Source organism: Thalassophryne amazonica, chromosome 12 (assembly GCF_902500255.1).
Source record: "Thalassophryne amazonica chromosome 12, fThaAma1.1, whole genome shotgun sequence".
Taxonomy (NCBI): Eukaryota; Metazoa; Chordata; class Actinopteri; order Batrachoidiformes; family Batrachoididae; genus Thalassophryne; species Thalassophryne amazonica.
The window spans coordinates 1,948,874-1,967,819 of NC_047114.1; the positions used below are offsets into that span (position 1 = coordinate 1,948,874).

At 43.6% G+C, this 18,946-nt stretch overlaps 1 protein-coding gene across 1 annotated transcript in view; it reads left to right on the top strand.

The window, feature by feature from the left end:
- atp1a2a (ATPase Na+/K+ transporting subunit alpha 2a) overlaps positions 1 to 18,946 on the top strand; it is a 166,160-nt gene that overhangs the window by 41,138 nt on the left and 106,076 nt on the right. The window contains exons 5-8 of the mRNA XM_034182830.1: positions 8,865 to 8,978; positions 9,334 to 9,468; positions 13,611 to 13,728; positions 16,726 to 16,994. Of these exons, the coding sequence (XP_034038721.1) occupies positions 8,865 to 8,978; positions 9,334 to 9,468; positions 13,611 to 13,728; positions 16,726 to 16,994 (636 nt within the window). The remainder of the gene's footprint in view (positions 1 to 8,864; positions 8,979 to 9,333; positions 9,469 to 13,610; positions 13,729 to 16,725; positions 16,995 to 18,946) is intronic.

The following is an 18,946-nucleotide window of genomic DNA, read 5'->3' on the forward strand; positions in this document are numbered from 1 at the left end:
TCCTTTGTGTCTGTTCCTCTGTGTCACTTCCTTTCTGTCTGTTCCTCAGTGTCTGTTCCTTTGTGTCACTTCCTTTCTGTCTGTTCCTCTGTGTCACTTCCTTTGTGTCTGTTCCTCAGCGCCTGTTCCTCAGCGCCTGTTCCTCTGTGTCTCTTCTTTTGTGTCTGTTCATCAGTGTCTGTTCCTGTGTCACTTCCTTTGTGTCTGTTCCTCTGTGTCACTTCCTTTGTGTCTGTTCCTCAGCGCCTGTTCCTCAGCGCCTGTTCCTCTGTGTCTCTTCTTTTGTGTCTGTTCATCAGTGTCTGTTCCTGTGTCACTTCCTCTGTGTCTGTTCCTCTGTGTCTCTTCTTTTGTGTCTGTTCCTCTGTGTCTGTTCCTCTGTGTCACTTCCTCTGTGTCTGTTCATCAGTGTCTGTTCCTCTGTCTGTTCCTCTGTGTCTGTTCCTCTGTGTCTCTTCTTTTGTGTCTGTTCATCAGTGTCTGTTCATCAGTGTCACTTCCTTTGTGTCTGTTCCTCTGTGTCTGTTCATCAGTGTCTGTTCCTCTGTGTCACTTCCTCTGTGTCTGTTCCTCTGTGTCTCTTCTTTTGTGTCTGTTCATCAGTGTCTGTTCCTCTGTCTGTTCCTCTGTGTCTCTTCTTTTGTGTCTGTTCATCAGTGTCTGTTCCTCTGTCTGTTCCTCTGTGTCTGTTCCTCTGTGTCTGTTCCTCTGTGTCTCTTCTTTTGTGTCTGTTCCTCTGTGTCACGTCCTTTGTGTCTGTTCCTCAGTGTCTGCTCCTCTGTGTCTGTTCCTCAGTGTCTGTTCCTCAGTGTCTCTTCCTTTGTGTCTGTTCCTCAGTGTCTGTTCCTCTGTGTCTCTTCCTTTGTGTCTGTTCCTCAGTGTCTCTTCCTTTGTGTCTGTTCCTCTGTGTCTCTTCCTTTGTGTCTGTTCCTCTGTGTCACTTCCTTTGTGTCTGTTTCTCTGTGTCACTTCATTGTGTCTGTTCCTCAGTGTCACTTCCTTTGTGTCTGTTCCTCTGTGTCACTTCCTTTGTGTCTGTTCCTCTGTGTCACTTCATTGTGTCTGTTCCTCAGTGTCTCTTCCTTTGTGTCTGTTCCTCAGTGTCTGTTCCTCTGTGTCACTTCCTTTGTGTCTGTTCCTCTGTGTAACTTAATTGTGTCTGTTCCTCTGTGTCACTTCCTTTCTGTCTGTTCCTCAGTGTCACTTCCTTTGTGTCTGTTCCTCAGTGTCTGTTCCTCTGTGTCACTTCCTTTCTGTCTGTTCCTCAGTGTCTGTTCCTCTGTGTCACTTCCTTTCTGTCTGTTCCTCAGTGTCTGTTCCTCTGTGTCACTTCCTTTGTGTCTGTTCCTCAGCGCCTGTTCCTCTGTGTCACTTCCTCTGTGTCTGTTCCTCTGTGTCACTTCCTTTCTGTCTGTTCCTCAGTGTCTGTTCCTCTGTGTCACTTCCTTTGTGTCTGTTCCTCTGTGTCACTTCCTCTGTGTCTGTTCCTCTGTGTCTCTTCTTTTGTGTCTGTTCATCAGTGTCTGTTCCTCTGTGTCACTTCCTCTGTGTCTGTTCCTCTGTGTCTCTTCTTTTGTGTCTGTTCCTCTGTGTCTGTTCCTCTGTGTCACTTCCTCTGTGTCTGTTCATCAGTGTCTGTTCCTCTGTCTGTTCCTCTGTGTCACTTCCTCTGTGTCTGTTCCTCTGTGTCTCTTCTTTTGTGTCTGTTCATCAGTGTCTGTTCCTTTGTGTCTGTTCCTCTGTGTCTCTTCTTTTGTGTCTGTTCCTCAGTGTCTGTTCCTCTGTGTCACTTCCTTTGTGTCTGTTCCTCTGTGTCACTTCCTTTGTGTCTGTTCCTCAGCGCCTGTTCCTCTGTGTCTGTTCCTCTGTGTCTCTTCTTTTGTGTCTGTTCATCAGTGTCTGTTCCTCTGTGTCACTTCCTCTGTGTCTCTTCTTTTGTGTCTGTTCATCAGTGTCTGTTCCTCTGTCTGTTCCTCTGTGTCTCTTCTTTTGTGTCTGTTCCTCTGTGTCACTTCCTCTGTGTCTGTTCATCAGTGTCTGTTCCTCTGTCTGTTCCTCTGTGTCTCTTCTTTTGTGTCTGTTCCTCAGTGTCTGTTCCTCAGTGTCTCTTCCTTTGTGTCTGTTCCTCAGTGTCTGTTCCTCTGTGTCACTTCCTTTGTGTCTGTTCCTCAGTGTCTGTTCCTCTGTGTCTGTTCCTCAGTGTCTCTTCCTTTGTGTCTGTTCCTCTGTGTCTCTTCCTTTGTGTCTGTTCCTCTGTGTCACTTCCTTTGTGTCTGTTCCTCTGTGTCACTTCATTGTGTCTGTTCCTCAGTGTCACTTCATTGTGTCTGTTCCTCAGTGTCACTTCCTTTGTGTCTGTTCCTCTGTGTCACTTCCTTTGTGTCTGTTCCTCTGTGTCTGTTCCTCTGTGTGTTCCTCTGTGTCACTTCCTCTGTGTCTGTTCCTCTGTGTCTCTTCTTTTGTGTCTGTTCATCAGTGTCTGTTCCTCTGTGTCACGTCCTTTGTGTCTGTTCCTCAGTGTCTGTTCCTCTGTGTCTCTTCCTTTGTGTCTGTTCCTCAGTGTCTGTTCCTCTGTGTCATGTCCTTTGTGTCTGTTCCTCAGTGTCTGTTCCTCTGTGTCTCTTCTTTTGTGTCTGTTCATCAGTGTCTGTTCCTCTGTGTCACGTCCTTTGTGTCTGTTCCTCAGTGTCTGTTCCTCTGTGTCTCTTCCTTTGTGTCTGTTCCTCAGTGTCTGTTCCTCTGTGTCATGTCCTTTGTGTCTGTTCCTCAGTGTCTGTTCCTCTGTGTCTCTTCCTTTGTGTCTGTTCCTCAGTGTCTGTTCCTCTGTGTCACTTCCTTTGTGTCTGTTCCTCAGTGTCACTTCATTGTGTCTGTTCCTCAGTGTCACTTCCTTTGTGTCTGTTCCTCTGTGTCACTTCCTTTGTGTCTGTTCCTCAGTGTCTGTTCATCTGTGTCACTTCATTGTGTCTGTTCCTCTGTGTCACTTCCTTTGTGTCACTTCCTTTGTGTCTGTCCCTCTGTGTCTGTTCCTTTGTATCTCTTCCTCAGCATCTGTTCCTGTGTCAGTTCCTTTCTGTCTGTTCCTCTGTGTCTGTTCCTCTGTGTCACTTCCTTTCTGTCTGTTCCTCAGTGTCTGTTCCTCTGTGTCACTTCCTTTGTGTCTGTTCCTCTGTGTCACTTCCTCTGTGTCTGTTCCTCTGTGTCTCTTCTTTTGTGTCTGTTCATCAGTGTCTGTTCCTCTGTGTCACTTCCTCTGTGTCTGTTCCTCTGTGTCTCTTCTTTTGTGTCTGTTCCTCTGTGTCTGTTCCTCTGTGTCACTTCCTCTGTGTCTGTTCATCAGTGTCTGTTCCTCTGTCTGTTCCTCTGTGTCACTTCCTCTGTGTCTGTTCCTCTGTGTCTCTTCTTTTGTGTCTGTTCATCAGTGTCTGTTCCTTTGTGTCTGTTCCTCTGTGTCTCTTCTTTTGTGTCTGTTCATCAGTGTCTGTTCCTCTGTGTCACTTCCTTTGTGTCTGTTCCTCTGTGTCACTTCCTTTGTGTCTGTTCCTCAGCGCCTGTTCCTCTGTGTCTGTTCCTCTGTGTCTCTTCTTTTGTGTCTGTTCATCAGTGTCTGTTCCTCTGTGTCACTTCCTGTGTCTCTTCTTTTGTGTCTGTTCATCAGTGTCTGTTCCTCTGTCTGTTCCTCTGTGTCTCTTCTTTTGTGTCTGTTCCTCTGTGTCACTTCCTCTGTGTCTGTTCATCAGTGTCTGTTCCTCTGTCTGTTCCTCTGTGTCTCTTCTTTTGTGTCTGTTCCTCAGTGTCTGTTCCTCAGTGTCTCTTCCTTTGTGTCTGTTCCTCAGTGTCTGTTCCTCTGTGTCACTTCCTTTGTGTCTGTTCCTCAGTGTCTGTTCCTCTGTGTCTGTTCCTCAGTGTCTCTTCCTTTGTGTCTGTTCCTCTGTGTCTCTTCCTTTGTGTCTGTTCCTCTGTGTCACTTCCTTTGTGTCTGTTCCTCTGTGTCACTTCATTGTGTCTGTTCCTCAGTGTCACTTCATTGTGTCTGTTCCTCAGTGTCACTTCCTTTGTGTCTGTTCCTCTGTGTCACTTCCTTTGTGTCTGTTCCTCTGTGTCTGTTCCTCTGTGTGTTCCTCTGTGTCACTTCCTCTGTGTCTGTTCCTCTGTGTCTCTTCTTTTGTGTCTGTTCATCAGTGTCTGTTCCTCTGTGTCACGTCCTTTGTGTCTGTTCCTCAGTGTCTGTTCCTCAGTGTCTCTTCCTTTGTGTCTGTTCCTCAGTGTCTGTTCCTCTGTGTCATGTCCTTTGTGTCTGTTCCTCAGTGTCTGTTCCTCTGTGTCTCTTCTTTTGTGTCTGTTCATCAGTGTCTGTTCCTCTGTGTCACGTCCTTTGTGTCTGTTCCTCAGTGTCTGTTCCTCTGTGTCTCTTCCTTTGTGTCTGTTCCTCAGTGTCTGTTCCTCTGTGTCATGTCCTTTGTGTCTGTTCCTCAGTGTCTGTTCCTCTGTGTCTCTTCCTTTGTGTCTGTTCCTCAGTGTCTGTTCCTCTGTGTCACTTCCTTTGTGTCTGTTCCTCAGTGTCACTTCATTGTGTCTGTTCCTCAGTGTCACTTCCTTTGTGTCTGTTCCTCTGTGTCACTTCCTTTGTGTCTGTTCCTCAGTGTCTGTTCATCTGTGTCACTTCATTGTGTCTGTTCCTCTGTGTCACTTCCTTTGTGTCACTTCCTTTGTGTCTGTCCCTCTGTGTCTGTTCCTTTGTATCTCTTCCTCAGCATCTGTTCCTGTGTCAGTTCCTCTGTGTCTGTTCCTCAGCACCTGTTCTCCTGTTTCTGATCCTCAGTGTCTGTTCCTTTGTGTCTGTTCCTCAGTGTCTCTTCCTCTGTGTCTGTTCCTCAGCACCTGTTCTCCTGTTTCTGATCCTCTGTGTCTGTTCCTCTGTGTCTGTTCTTCAGCATCTGTTCCTGTGTCAGTTCCTCTGTGTCTGTTCCTCAGCACCTGTTCTCCTGTTTCTGATCCTCAGTGTCTGTTCCTTTGTGTCTGTTCCTCAGTGTCTCTTCCTCTGTGTCTGTTCCTCAGCACCTGTTCTCCTGTTTCTGATCCTCTGTGTCTGTTCCTCTGTGTCTGTTCTTCAGCATCTGTTCCTGTGTCAGTTCCTCTGTGTCTGTTCCTCAGCACCTGTTCTCCTGTTTCTGATCCTCTGTGTCTGTTCCTCTGTGTCTGTTCCTTTGTATCTCTTCCTCAGCATCTGTTCCTCTGTGTCTGTTCCTCAGCACCTGTTCTCCTGTTTCTGATCCTCAGTGTCTGTTCCTTTGTGTCTGTTCCTCAGTGTCTCTTCCTTGACATAACCCCTGTTTCAAATAGATGTTCACTGAGTTTATTTCAAGTCTGACTGACCCCGCTCTTTGCGTTTTAAAGATATGGCTATAGACAGACAGACAGACAGACAGAGACACAGACAGACAGAGACACAGAGCCATTACTTTGATATATAAACTATCAATAATATATTAATACATAAGTATGGTGCCATTGTGTCAAGTTATAAACACTTCAAATTAAAATGCATTTAATGTTAATGGATTATTCTATTATGCAAGATTAAAACAGAAAAAAATATAAATGATTAAAATTTTGGATCCTACTTGGTATAGCATTAAGTTTAATGATAAGTCATAAAGGATTCTGGTGACCACAAAATACCTGTTCCAAGTCCTCATCTGGCCCTCAGGCCACCAGTTTGAGACCACTGCTGCAAAGCGTCAGCAAAACAACTGGTTTTAAATAAACAAACTGGTTAAAGGTGTTATTAAGGTTCCTCAAAACACATTTTTGGTCTTTCTAAAACATTTAATTGCAGTTAAGATGAGTACATGTGATAAACTGGTTCTTAGTGCTGTCCGGTAGAATTCCGCGCTGGATTTCGTCTGTCGTGAGCAGCAACGGATAATAAATAAACACAACAATAAATAAACACTGTGAGACATTTATGAAATGTGTCACATTTGTGGCCAGATGTTGTTTCTGCCGTTTGCCGTAAGAAACCAGAGTCTCGGACAGCGAGGCCCAGAAAGGCCCAGATCTCAGCGTGCAGCGCCACGTGCACGCTAACCTGCAGACCTCGTGGTGCGTTTGTGAGCTGCTAAGAAGAGCAGCCGTTCTGTTGCTGCTGTCAATTCAAAGCACAAGCGTAGTTTACAGCCTTTATGAATTGCATTTTCCAGCACGCTGTTTTCCGGCTGACAGCTGCTTTCATCTGCCGCACCGTGCTGTTACAGCACATTTACATCATACGGTTCACGCTGCGCGGTTTTGGCACCGAGCACACGGAGAACTGAAAATGTTCACCTGAATAAAGGATGTTTTCTCACCTGCTCCCTTTCAGCTTTTCATGTGAACGTGACTCGACAAGTCGACTCGGTTTTTGTTTAGTTTTTGTCGTGAGCTCGTGTCACTCCGAAACTGACCTCAGAACAGTTTGTTTTCTGTTCTCTTTGCAAACAGCTCGAATCGTTTGACTTCTTAAAGCTTTTTGGTCCTCCGTACTTGCCGTAGCATAGCTCACGTATGTGGTGTCTGTCGTCAAAGTTCTTCCTCAAAACGTCCTGCCAGAATCCCAGAGGAAAAACAAAATCATACAGCAATTTGACAAGAATGAGATTTCCTACCTTGGGGAAAAAAAACAGGATTTCAAGATGAATTAATGTTGGATTTCCTATAAGAAAACAAAATCATATACCAGAAACTTTATAGAATTTCAACAGGAATTTCTTTTGGATTTTGTTCTTGTGCAAAATTCAACAGTAATTTTTTGTAGGATTTCTATAGGATTTCCTGTATGGGTGAAATCTTTTTGGAATATTTCCTTTAAGGGGAAAAAATCCTGTCCAGGGTGAACCCGGCCTCTTCCACAGTGACCACTGGGATTTGGAATAAGTGGGTTTAGAAAATGAATGAATAACTGAATGTTTCATGTGACTGTCAAACTGCAAAGGCAGAGTCCACTGCTGAGCTTCACATCGCCATTTCAGGCCGCATTCACATTATTGGTTTAACTGTCCTGAATCCAATGTTTTTAAACCACATATATAAATGTATACTGTATATTTTTTTCCATCACAACAGAGATCAGGTGTGAATCATACTCATCATCACGTGACCTGAATATTACTTTTTAAGATCTTATTTATTTCTTTATTTTATTTTATTTTAAATGTTCACACTTGTGTTTTCTATCTGATTTCACTGTTTGCACAAATGTCACATGAACAACAATAACATATGAATCAGATGTATGGAGTCCATTTAATCTATGACCAGTGTGTTCACATAACCGGTGACGATAAGTGACCAGAATCTGATTTTGCCCTTTTTTGCCAGTTGTGATTATTTTTCCTCCCCATCTTGATGGTCCACCTTCATGCTTGTAGGTGACCTTATGCAATCTGACCTTTCACAGTCACACAAATCAGGTACGGTCACTTTGATCACATTGACGTTGTTGCCTGCAGTGACTTCATAACTTATGCTGCTCGAAGGCCCAAAGAGGGATTACGACGTGGTGATTTCCATCCGTCTGTCTGTCTGGCCGTTATGAAATCAACTCCTCACACTTTTAGTAGCAATTTTGAGAAACGTGGACGAGTCCTTGTTATAGGCTGGTGATACGCATATATTAATGTCATCTGAGTTGGGCTCATTTTACCAGACTTACGGAACCAGTCTAGAGCTGGACTCCATCATGCTTGTGGTGCTTGCATTCTAAAATCAAGACTTTTACATAAAGTTTCATGTAACTTGATACTAATCCTTGTTATTGGTTGATAATACACATGTTATAATATTGTACAAGATTGACACATTTTGGCAGAGTTATGGCTCTTGATTTGCAAAACTAGACACTGACAGTTTCACGAGCTGGTGTCTGCATTCTGAAATCAACTCCTCACATATTTAGGATGACTTGTGTGAAAACAGGTACAAGTCCTTGAAATGTTATCAGAATGTAGGAAGCACTTGTAGCAAAGCAGCATTTGTCAGCGGGGGGGGTATTGTGCTCACAGACCGCTCTTATTTTCTTATGTGAACAGTTCACATATATTCCTTTGAGTGAGTGAAATCTGATTTCACTATTTACACAACACAAAAAATGAGTTCACATTATTGGTTGAAATGACTTGAATTAGATCCCGCCCCTCCCTTTTTTTTTTGGCAAGATTTCATTATTTTTTTTCCAGTCTTGAGAATTTCTATTCATGTTTGTAAGTGACTTTATCCAGTCAGACATTGTCAGGGCTCAGGCTCAGATCAGCTCTGGAAAGTCATAGAATTATGGTTGGTCCATTATTTCTTCACCCTGTTGAGAACAAAACATCTCTGAGACGGTTAGATGGCAGCAGGACCACTGTAAGCAGTAACAGGCCTGAGAGTCTCATGGAATTACCCTGTAAATCTAATATGAAGAATCAGATTGGGATGGTCTATCCACACTGAACAAAAAGGTCAAATATGGACCTCGGGCAGGTTCAAGTCACTTCAGCCTGTAATGTAAATGTGGTTTCAGAAAAATGTACACAAACAGTACAAATGGACAAAATTAGATCTGGGCTATTTCAGCTGACAATGTGAATGTAGCCTTAGTCCTTACTTTCTGGATTTGGATAAATTGTGTCCACTTGGACGAGCACAGGCTGGATGTTGTGTCTGATATCTTTTCCTTCTGAAGTTCCACCTCAGAATGAGAGCTTCTCCAGGTTCTTTTGTGTGTTTCTCCGTCACTTTAGTTTAAAACTGTTCCTGCGTATTAACAGGTTTGATGTTTTCAAACCTCCTTTGGAACCAGACTAAGTAGGTAACGATGCCTTTGTTCTTTGTCCTGGTTTCAGCTGTACCTGGGCGTGGTGCTGGCCTCCGTGGTCATCATCACCGGCTGTTTCTCCTACTACCAGGAGGCCAAGAGTTCCCGCATCATGGACTCCTTCAAGAAAATGGTGCCACAGGTGAGCTTCTGTTTGCTGTCGTCTCACAGGTTCAGGAGTCAGTTATCTGTCCCCAAAGTCGCCCCACAGGAACCTAATCAGCTCTCACAAAGCTAAACAAATGTTTGAGCCAACGCTGGATTGGGAATGTTTGCAGAAAAGTCTCCCTGCGTGATCCGCCTCAAGCACCTCCAAACCTACTTCCTCCATCCCCTTGTTGTCCCTCTCTTTCTCTCCCTGCCTGTGTCCTCTCCTTCTTTTCCTCTCTGTCTGGTTTCTCTCCCATTTCTCTTTCTAATCTCTGTCCTCCTCCTGCTGGAGTAAATCCTGCCCATGTTCCCAATCTGCTCCTCTCTCCTCTCTGTCCCTGTGCCAGCAAGCGTTGGTGATCCGGGAGGGGGAGAAGATGCAGATCGATGCCGAGCTGCTGGTGCTGGGAGACCTGGTGGAGATCAAAGGAGGAGATCGGGTCCCAGCTGACCTTCGAGTCATCTCCTCCCACGGATGTAAGGTAAGGAGGCGTGGCTCCTGCTGCCTCTACCAATCACAGCACCTCATCTCCCTTTCATTCTTCCTTCCACTCATCATTCATTCATCCTTCGTTGTTTTTTCTTCTTGTTTCCTTCACTTATTCCTTCCTTCCTTTTTGTTTTCTCAGCCTTTGCTTGTTATCCTTTCTTTGATTTCTTCCTTTGATCCTTCCTTTCAATCATCTTCCTTCCTTCCTTGTCTTTGTTTTCATCAGTTATCCCTTTGTTCTTCCTTCCTTCTTTGGTTAAAATGTTCCTCCTCATTTGTTCTTTCTGTTTGAAGCAGACCTCTCCAGAATTTCACAGAGAAAAATCAGTTATTTTGGCAGATCAGCAGCGTCTTGGAAAATGATTATAAATGATTTATTACTCAGTATTTAATTAGGCTATAAAAAGAAGAATTAATAAAATATTTTATATCCATCAAAAATGGTTTGAATTAAAGAAGGGATTTCCAGCTCAAAAACAAATTTTTAATAAGCATAAGACAGCCAATAAATACATCATTTATAAAATGATTAATTAAAGCCATAAATAATCCAGTGTCTATCCGTCAATATGAAAACAAGTTTTAAAAGAAAAATAACCAGGAGATACTAACAGATGTTTTTAAATTGGTTTAGAATGTGAACTAAAAGAGTATTGTCTATTTGTAGGGGAGGTAATGGTCTAGTGGTTAAGGTGTTGGGCTTGAGTCCAGAAGATCATGGGTTCAAATCCCCGCCTGACTGGAAGATCACTAATCCCATAATAATAATCCCCTATTGCTCCCGGTGTGTAGTGAGCGCCTTGTATGGCAGCACCCTGACCAGGGTGAATGTGAGGCATAATTTTAAAGCGCTTTGAGCGTCTGATGCAGATGGAAAAGCGCTATGCAGTCCATTTATGATTTATTTGTATTAAATATTCATATTAATCACTTGAAACACTGATTTGGAAAAAATCCCAGTTTTTATGATGTTTTCAATTTATTACAGATAGAAAAGATGAATGGAAAAGGATGAATGGAAAAACATAACATAAGAGACTGGAAATTTATTAAGTCTGCAGTGGTCCAGAAATGATTAGGTGATTACTGGTGGAAATGATAATAATCAACTGGGTTAACAATCAGGTTTTTTTTTTTTACATTAGCATAATAAATCAATCAATCAATCAATAAATAAAATGAAGTCTAAAACATTTTTATTAATGTACATGTACATGACATGTATCAGCCAGTAAGGGCTGATACATGTCTTGTTCTTCATATAACCAGTAGGAGGCAGCAAATATCCACATCAACATGTGGATATCCATGCAAGAAACATTTACAGTGAGGAAAATAAGTATTTGAACACCCTGCGATTTTGCAAGTTCTCCCACTTAGAAACCATGGAGGGGTCTGAAATTTTCATCTTAGATGCATGTCCACTGTGAGAGACATAATCTAAAAAAATCCGGAAATCACAATGTATGATTTTTTAATAATTTATTTGTATGTTACTGCTGCAAATAAGTATTTGACCCCCTACCAACCAGCAAGAATTCTGTCTCTCACAGACCTGTTAATTTTTCTTTAAGAAGCCCTTTTATTCTGCACTCTTTACCTGTATTAATTGCACCTGTTTGAACTTGTTACCTGTATAAAAGACACCTGTTCACACACTCAATCAATCACACTCCAACCTGTCCAGCATAGCCAAGACCAAAGAGCTGTCTAAGGACACCAGGGACAAAACTGTAGACCTGCACAAGGCTGGGATGGACTACAGGACAACAGGCAAGCAGCTTGGTAGAAGACAACAACTGTTATGATTATTTATTAGAAAGTGGAAGAAACACAAGATGACTGTCAATCTCCCTCGGTCTGGGATTCCATGCAAGATCTCACTTTGTGGGGTAAGGATGATTCTGAGAAAGCTCAGAACTACACAGGAGGACCTGGTCAATGACCTGAAGAGAGCTGGGACCACAGTCACAAAGATTACATTAGTAACACATGATGCTGTCATGGTTTAAAATCCTGCAGGGCAGCAAGGTTCCCCTGCTCAAGCCAGCACATGTCCAGGCCCGTTTGAAGTTCACCAGTGACCATCTGGATGATCCAGAGGAGGCATGGGAGAAGGTCATGTGGTCAGATGAGACCAGAATAGAGCTTTTTGGAATCAATTCCACTTACCATGTTTAGAGGATGAGAACAACCCCAAGAAAACCATCCCAACCGTGAAGCATGGGGGTGGAAACATCAATACTCTGGGGGTGCTCTTCTGCAAAGGGGACAGGACGACTTAACTGTATTGAAGGGAGGATGGATCGGGTCATGTATTGTGATATTTTGGCAAACAATCTCCTTCCCTCGGTAAGAGCATTGACGATGGGTCATGGCTGGGTCTTCAGCATGACAATGACCCCAAACACACAGCCAGGGCAACTAAGGAGGGGCTCCGTAAGAAGCATTTCAAGGTCCTGGAGTGGCCTGGCCAGTCTCCAGACCTGAACTCAATAGAAAATCTTTGGAGGGAGCTGAAACTCCAAACCTGAAAGATCTAGAGAAGATCTGTATGGAGGAGTGGACCAAAATCCCTGCTGCAGTGTGTGAAAACCTGGTGAAAAACTACAGGAAACTGCAAACAAAGGCAACTGTACCAAATATTAACATTGATTTTCATAGGTGTTCAAATACTTATTTGCAGCAGTAACATACAAATAAATTATTTAAAAAATCATGATTATTATTATGATTTCCGGATTTTTTTTAGATTATGTCTGTCACAGTGGACATGCACCTAAGATGAAAATTTCAGACCCCTCCATGATTTCTAAGTGAGAGAACTTGATAAATCGTAGGGTATTCAAATACTTATTTTCTTCACTGTATGTCATTATGTCAAACATTTATGGGAGGTGATGGTCTATTAGTTAAAGCATTGGGCATGAGACCAGAAGATCCTTGGTTCAAATCCCAGCCTGACCAGAAAATCACTAAGGGCCCTTGGGCAAGGTCCTTAATACCCTAGTTGCTCCCGGTGTGTAGTGGTCACCTTGCATGGCAGCACACTGACATCGGGGTGAATGTGAGGCATTGATGTGTGAAGCGTCTGATGCTTTGAGCGTCTGATGCAGATGGAAAAGCGCAGTATAAATGCAGGCCATTTATGTCCACAAATTGGCCATGTGTCCACACTCTAAAAAGTTATATTGTAATACAGATCAGAGCAGGGACATGCACTAACACTGAACCAAACTAGAGCTCTTGGCAAAATTTGATTGTACCTGCATTAATGGTAAATGTCCACCGGGTGGAGATAAATGTCCAAGTCTCACGTCCATAGAGTCAGACAAGAAGAACCAAGATCCTAAAGACTTGGACTTTCATTCTCCTGGATATCGGTATCACTAAACACCTCTGTCCAGCAACCTTGTGATCTCAAAGGCCAAGGACCCAGAAACATGAGCATCACTGTCAAGATAAGGTCTCTACACATTTGACACATTCACTGTACACAGATACAGTTCTGATTGTCGAGTCCAGAAGGTCATTGAAGGCTTGGTTCTTGATCCAGGACAGTTGTAAACCTAGATGCTCAGATTCTTCACTCACCTTCTCAACTGCTGCAGTTGGGGTATCTACTGATTCTGTCCTCAAAGCCAAAAGGTCCATATACCTTTTCCAGTCAGTCTGTACATGTACAGGTCCTCTGCTCCAAACAGCACTTTTCTCCAGTGAAATCTGGGGTCATCACAGATGAGTTGTGGTTCTTATATTCTTCAGTGCCTGCACAGATTGGGTGTTTGGTCGGGTTGTAGAAACTACTGGCTTAGGTGTTTTTTGTAATTGAGGAAAGGTGTATTTCCATTTGACACTGAGTCCTTTTATTGATTATATATTCTGAATTGTTTGAATCACCTTGTTCAAGCTGATGTTGGTCCTCCAGACTTTCTCCACGAGCAAAAGAAAAGCAGATTCCTTCCCCTCAACTCAAACAGGGACGTTGTTAAACCGGAAACAAGGTTTGACACGCCTCGAGTCTTCCATGATCACATTTGTTAGTGACTGCTACTTTCATTTCTACCCCGTCAGTCTCACCTCCTTTCTACAGCTGGATAACATCGCACTCTCTCTTTCTCATTCTCTGTCAAGGTGGACAACTCGTCTCTGACGGGAGAGTCGGAGCCACAGACACGCTCGCCGGAGTTGACCCACGACAACCCTCTGGAGACCCGCAACATCTGTTTCTTCTCTACCAACTGTGTCGAGGGTCAGTAGGCCTCATCTGGTCAAGATTGTTCCTTAATCCTGCTAAATGTCTCTTTCTGAACCCATCTGGAGTGCAGCATATATTTGCTGGACCTCTTGTCACAGTCGTGAGTGTCTTTGCTGCCCCGCTTCACTTTGGTGTGTGGTTATAGTCACTTAATGAATATTGAATTTGTGCTGAATATGAATTGTTTTTTGTTCATTAGATGGGGATTTTGTTGGCTGGTGTTTCTTCCCATAAGCAATTAATGATGCAGCTGGTCGTTCAAACGCTTTGTCATATAAGAAATAGGCAACTTGTATCTTCATTTATACTCTAAATTAAGATAAAATAAACATTTTACCAAAACACAAACATGACCCAAACATTTCAAAATAAGATGCAAATTACTTGAAATATCTTCATACATTTAATAAATGTGTGATTATGCAAAATCCAACACCTCGTCTGCATCGTGACACCTGGACAGTGGATCAAGTCGTGGGTTGCCTGTCGGGTGAAATATGGTTGGGACCTTGTGTGCCCCATGTCTGCTATGGTAACCATGAAGACCCAGCAGGAACCCGGAACACAAGACTTACTTTATTAGTTACTTTTTTTAGTTCCTTTATACAATTACTTTATACAGTTACTTCATTAACAGCTGACAACTTGTAACTAATAAGGCAACTAGTAATCTAACTTGTTTACTCTTAAGATTGAACAGCAAAGTTACTTTTGAGTACTCAATCGTGAAAATTGTGAAAATAACCAAGTTAGATTACTAGTTACTTCATTAGTTACATTCAGCAGCCGTCAAGTTGTCCGCAGCTGCTAATGAAGTAACTGTATAAAGTAACTGTAAAATGGAACCGTTTAAAGTAAATAATAAAGTAACTTTTCAAAGTAACTGTGGCAACACTGGTTGGTGAGGAAGCTGAAGCAGGCTGGTGTGGCTCCACAGCTGCTCTGGTACTTCTACAGAAGCACTATCCTCTGCCAGGATGCGCTCACGGTGTGGTACAGCAGCTGCACGGCAGAGGACAGAAAAGATCTGTCCCAGGTGGTGAAGACAGCAGGGAGGATTGAAGGAGCTGAGTTCCCGGACATAGACTCTGTGTACGTTGAGCGCTTGCAGAGGAAAACACGAGCCATCTGCAAGGACAACAGCCACCTGAGGCACTCCGTGTTTGCTCCTCTGCTGTCAGGGAAGAGGTACTGCACTCTAATGCCACGTTCACACCAGGCGCGACGCGAGCGACAGCAGCGACAGGTTGCCATGTAATCCCTATGGAAGGATGCGTTTTGGCACCAGGCTGCACAGCGCGACGCAATGGATGCGAATGAAGCAATGCGAGTGAAGTGATTTTGAGCGATTGGCACGTTTGTGGTTCGATATTGCGTCGCGTCACGTCACGTTGCCCTCCTCCCTAAGTTGAAAAATCTGAACTTTTTCGTCTTGTCGTGCCGCGATGACCAATCAGGGACTGAATATATAGTGACGTGGAGATGTCTGGAATTTGACTGAGTTGGATGTGGACATGTCCTGTCTCTGGTAGCAGCCTGTGAGCAGGACTAATGTCCCTTTTGTCCTTTATTTCACAATTATGTCAGAGTTTTTGGAGCGAGCAGCAGGCCCACAGCAGCGGGAGCGGAGATTTTTTTCTTTCCTTTACGTGCGCGTGCGAGGGAATCGTCTGTGAAGATTATTTTATTTATTAACTACACAGCTGTATAATAAAGCAAATGGTGACTGGTTCATCAACACAATTATGACAGAGTTTTTTGGGGAAGAGCGAGGAGCAGCCCCACAGCAAGCAGCGGAGGTTGTTATTTTTGTTAATCTTACCTGCGCATGAGCGAATTTCCGTGAAGATTATTTTATTTATTAACTACACAGATGTATAATAAAGCAAATGGTGACTGGTTTCTACACACGATTATGACAGAGTTTTTGGAGTGAGCAACAGCCCCACAGCAGGGGGAGCGGAGGTTTTTAAAAAAAAAATTGTTTACATGTGCGCGCGTGAACGGGACAGGAGGTCCTCAAACTGGGTCCTGCAGAGGCGGAAGGACCGCTGAAAGCAGCCATTATCCAGACGCAGCTCCTGCAGCAAATAATGAAACTCCCCGAATTGGGAACATCTCATGATGTTTGTCAGCTTTCCACAATAACTCACTCCATGTGATCAAGGTCCGTCATGTTAACTTGACTGACATCCGGAGCCGGCGAGCAGAATGGAAGCTCCTCCTATTTGATGACACACTGTGGTGAATTTTCACAGCAAAAGCAGAACGACGCACATGAATTTGTGGCGTCTGTTCGCGCCCGGTGTGAACGCGGCATAAGGACATGGACTAATAGGTTAAGGAACAGCTTTTCCCCCTGAGCTGTAGCCACACTCACCCCCCCACCCTGTCCCCCTCCCACAAACATAGACATTCAGTAACGGATGTCGACATGTGCAATAAATAATACAGTCTGTTTACATATCTAAAACTATCCTACCTCATTAAGCACCTTAATAATTTATTAAGCACCTTTTTTTGGTGGGTGGGGGGGTATTTTAAGAAGGTCTTGCTCTCCTGTGGAGCTGTTTGTTGTTTTTAAAGGTGCTGTTGTGTTGTTTTTTTGTATAGCGCTTTAAAAAGTACCACTAGAATTTCATTGCAGAAATGCAACGACAATAAACATCTATTCTGTTCTGTTCAAATAGATACAGTTGTGTCAACTCAGTGACCATTTATTATTGCAAAAAGGTATTTTGTTAGAAGAAGCAAGTCCAGTACAGACCCTGAGGCCTGTTGGTGCTTCTGTCTGGATTTTATAGTGTAAAACAGATGAGAGTCTACGACAGCCCCGGGGCAGGATGCCAGTCCATCACAGGTTCCATCTCCAGCCAAGGCTGGTACCCAGTTACAGTTATTAGGTGGACTTGGACGTCTGTCGAGCTCTGGATCAGAATTCATTAATGGGTGATCCTGTGTCTGATGAAACTGTCCATTGCTCTTCCACAGGTACGGCTCACGGCATCGTGATAGCAACGGGTGACAGGACAGTTATGGGTCGCATCGCCACTCTGGCATCTGGGCTGCAGATGCGCCGCACGCCCATCAGCGTAGAGATTGAACATTTCATTCACATCATCACGGGCGTGGCTGTATTTCTGGGCATGACCTTCTTCATCCTGGCACTTATCCTGGGCTACACCTGGCTGGAGGCCGTCATCTTCCTCATTGGCATCATCGTGGCGAACGTGCCTGAAGGACTGCTAGCTACTGTCACGGTAAGCGTGAATGCCGTGTGGCAGTGAGGTTAGGGTGTTAGATTAAACCCATATTTGTTTTTGATCTGGGTTGTGGTTTGGGTGCAGGTTTTAAAGAATATTTCCTCAGGAACACGCAGCCGGTCTGCTCTGTGTCAGCCTGATCCCGTCTCATCTCAGAAGCTACGCGGTGTGGGGTCTGGTTACTGCTGGGATGGGAGACCTCTTTATAACACCAGGGGCTGTGTGTGTTGTTCCAGGTAAAACTGGAGTTGCATCAGGAAGGACATCCGGTGTAAGACTTGTGCCAAATACCAGTGCGGCTCTGGCTGTATCCGCTGTGGCGACCCCGAACAAATGGGTGTAGTGAAAAGGAGAAGAGCAGTGGCGCTAACATCACCAAGCTATGGTTACATGCTAATGGATGTTAACATATGAATTCATTTATAATAAATTTTTCACTGATTTCTCAGTTGGTCACTTTGTACAGTTAATGGCAAAAGAATCCATATTATCTCAGATATTTGTAATAAAACACTCACAAAGGCCAAACATGGTCAAGCCCACGGGAGCTACCAGCCTCTGCTAGCGGCACCCTGGACTCACCAGCACATACTAGCTGGAACTGGATTTTTGTTTGGAAACTTGGACGGAATTTCAGTGCTTCGATTTATCCAACATGATGTCATACGAACTACAATCATGTTGTTTTTTTCCCATGACTGTTGAAATATTATGAACGCCATTTAATTCTGTTGAACTAATTAGTTGCTTTTGTCTGTAACACGTTTGAATTCTTTCTAGATTAACAAAGTTGCCAGTATTACATTTTTTTTTTTTTTTGCAGTAGCTGGTACTGTCACTGAGTCCAGACTATATCCAGAAATACACTCGTCTGACACTTTTTTCCATCTTCCTCATCAACACCAAGTGATTATAAGGAATGTATTTACTTTATTTACGTTTCCCTCGACAAAGCTGGGACTTGTTACTGTGAGCAGCCACACTGTTTGTTCTAGTTCATCAAGTGAACACATGGCTTTGGAACATGAATGTTTGCAACCTGGTTTCCAGAGCTGTCTTGAACGCAGCCTCAGTGTGACACTTCAAGTAAAAGTAAGGCTGCTCCCTTGTTTTCACTCGGTGGGTCCCCGCAGCAGATCTGAGGTGGATCTGCATGTCAGGACTCTGTCACACCGTGACCAGTTATCCAGCGTACACTGACAGCCCCCTTTCCACCAAGAGGTCTGGGTCGGTACACTAAACCCTTTTGTTTTTTTGCAGGTGGAACACGTAGATATTAACAAGCACGTCATCGAGCATGCGTATGCTGTCGCACAGCCTCTCCCCTCCACACGGAGGCCAAACAGAGTAATTTAACATTTTTTTAATGTTTCTTTCATCTTGGTGGATCGTGAGATTTATTTTCATGGTGTGCAGAATGCTGAAGAGTCATCTAATGTCTGTGATAAATGCTGACGTGAATGAATGAGGCGCTGCGATTCTTTCAACTTTTAAAATAAGTTAATTTTCTTGTTGTGGCACAAAGCGCCGGCGTTCTCTGGTTCAGGCTGAGAAATGCACAAAACACAGAGGGACGTCTTTAAAAACACGACATGTCTTCAGCCACAACACGGAACGAAAGTACTTTCAGACATCGTTTTACAAAATCAGGAGGCTTCATGTGGATAAGTTTTCTTCAGGCTGTGATGATGAATCCGACTGAAACAACAAACAGGTCAGATTAAGACTTTATATTTACTCCGTGTGTGAATGGTTTTAATATTTGTAACAGTCTGTTCACACGAGGACTGCAGCTTTCAGTTGTTCAGCCAGTCAATGGACGTATTTCAACTTATGAGCAACTTACAAGAAACATGTGTCACCAATTGCATAATTTGCCTACAACTTATGTCCAGCGTGTGGGGGACGTATGAGTCACACGCTGGCATATGTCAAAAATATTGTGCATG